Consider the following 2,454-nt stretch of genomic DNA (forward strand, 5'->3'; position numbering starts at 1 on the left):
GTGTGGATGCCCCAAATCCTCAAGAATGGAGAAATAGAGGAGATGAAATTGTGGTATGATCATGCTCCAGTAAGTAATATTTTTCTCTCTGTCTTTCTCATAGTGCTCACACCCTCTGGCAATCAAAAAGAAAAAAAAAAGTGCATGTCTCAGAGGGTGGTTGTGAGGTTTAAATATAGCAATATACATAAATCAAACACTGACTAGCACAGAATAAGAAATACCCACACATACATATACAAGTTTTGCAGTTATTATTTTGAATTAGCTCTCTGAGGTGACTGGTAAAACTAAACTAAACGGTGACTGGATGGGCGCATGTTCAAATTACCTGAAGCTAACCAAAGAAGATAGCTCTCAATCCCATGTTAGTGATTTATAAAGGAGTGTATACCCAAGAACTTCCGTAGGCTCCCTGACTGAATACCAACGTGTCCAGAAGTAGGAAGAGGATTAAGAACCAAATCCTATCATCATTTGCATCTCCATATTTAGAGCTAAGAATTCTGAGGTAAACAAATAGAGTCAATTTGGAAATGATGCCTCAATTGCTTCCTCCTGTGACAGGAACAGTGGGAGTGATGTGATCAAGGACCTGCCCATCAAATGCGACAGAGATCTTTTCCCCAGACAACAAAGAGGAGCCACAGCTCAGGATGACTGAAAACAACAAACCCCCAGAAGATGAATTGTCACCATCTCTCATCACCTTAATTTTCACAATTATAAGCATTGAATGCATCATTGGTATCATTGCAAATGGGTTCATCATGGCTATCAATGCAGTTGTGTGGGTTCAGAAGAAATCAGTATCCACAAGTGGCAGAATCCTGTTTTTCCTGAGTGTATCCAGAATAGCTCTCCAAAGTTTTGTGATGCTAGAAATTACCTTCAGCTCAACATCCCCACATTTTTATAATGAAGATGTCGCATATGATGCATTGAAAGTAAGTTTCATGTTTCTACATTATTGTAGCCTCTGGTTTGCTGCCTGGCTCAGCTTCTTCTATTTTGTGAAGATTGCGAATTTCTCCTACCCTCTCTTCCTCAAACTGAAGTGGAGAATTTCTGGAATGATGCCCTCACTTCTGTGGCTATCTGTGCTTATTTCCTTCGGCAACAGCATGCTTTTCTGCAAGGATGTCTACACAGTGTCTAGTAACAATTCTTTTTCTACCCTCTTCTCCAACTCCACTAAGAAGAAATACTTTGCTGAAACCAATGTACTCAATCTGGCTTTTTTCTACAACCTGGGGATCCTCATTCCTCTGATCATGTTCATCCTGGCAGCCTCCCTGCTGATCCTCTCTCTCAAGAGGCACACCCTGCATATGAAGAGCAGTGCCACTAGCTCCAGGGACCCCAGCATGGAGGCTCACATGGGGGCCATCAAGGCTACCAGCTACTTTCTTGTTCTCTACATTTTCAATGCAGTTGCCCTATTTGTCTATATGTCCAACATCGTTGATGTCAGTAGTTCCTGGAATATTTTGTGCCAAGTCATCATGGCTGCCTACCCAGCTGCCCACTCAATTCTATTGATTCAGGACAACCCTGGGTTGAGAAGAGCCTGGAAGCGGCTTCGGCCTCCAGTTCACCTTTATCCAAGACAGTAGACTCTGTGACCAGCATCCAGAAAGGACCTCATGACCTGGCCAACCAGTCCTGCCTCTCACCCATCTAGACCTCTGTCTTCCCTCCTGTTTTCTTCTCCAAACCTAATCTTATCTTTTCCCCAGATGTGTTTTTTTTTTGTACAGAAAAATGACCTCCATTTCTCCATTTTCCTTCATGGCACAGTTGTAATGTTTGTCATATTCTTTACCTGAGCCCTCCATTTTTACCTTCCCTTGGTCTGGCCACAGCAACAACTTTAGATACTAGCTGTATATTAGAATCGCTACGGTCGATTTGTAAAAAATATGAATGTTTAGGCCAAGCTTAGGTCAGTTAAGTTGGAAATTCTGGTGTTGAAACTTAGATAATTTAAGCTCTTCAGGTGATTTTGATGTACAGCCAGGAACGATACAGCGACAAAATAGAAAGTTCTAAAATTTGAGTTCCTAGGGCCAGTGGGTGGTGTGGAGGTTGAGGTGTTAGATCCCATATGACTGACTGTGCAGTTCAAATCCCAGACCCAGCAGCTTGAAAATCACACTGTGTGGGACCAGCAGTTAGCATAACGGCTATGTCGCTGGACTCGCACATACTCGACTGCAGTTCGCGTCCCAGACCCGGTGGCTTAAACTCACGTCGGGCGCGTGTGCGTGCATGCCCAAGATCCCGAGAGGAGAATGGAGGAGAAGGGATTGCGGCATGACCATCCCCCCTGGAGGGTGATTTCTCGCTTTCTTTCTCTTTGTCTCTCTCTTGTCTGTCTGGCAAGCGCACGTGCCCTATAGCAAAAACCTCTCCAAAAAAAAAAAAAGAAAGAAAGAAAGAAAGAAAGAAAGA

At 43.3% G+C, this 2,454-nt stretch overlaps 1 protein-coding gene across 1 annotated transcript; it reads left to right on the plus strand.

Annotated features, from left to right (window-relative positions):
* The first annotated feature begins 656 nt into the window (after nucleotides 1-656).
* On the plus strand, nucleotides 657-1,616 carry TAS2R39 (taste 2 receptor member 39). The gene has a single exon (XM_014586461.1). It carries the CDS (start codon nucleotides 657-659, stop codon nucleotides 1,614-1,616), a length of 960 nt encoding a protein of 319 aa, XP_014441947.1.
* Nucleotides 1,617-2,454: the final 838 nt, after the last annotated feature.

This window comes from Tupaia chinensis, unplaced genomic scaffold (genome assembly GCF_000334495.1).
Source record: "Tupaia chinensis unplaced genomic scaffold, TupChi_1.0 Scaffold000140_1, whole genome shotgun sequence".
Taxonomy (NCBI): Eukaryota; Metazoa; Chordata; class Mammalia; order Scandentia; family Tupaiidae; genus Tupaia; species Tupaia belangeri.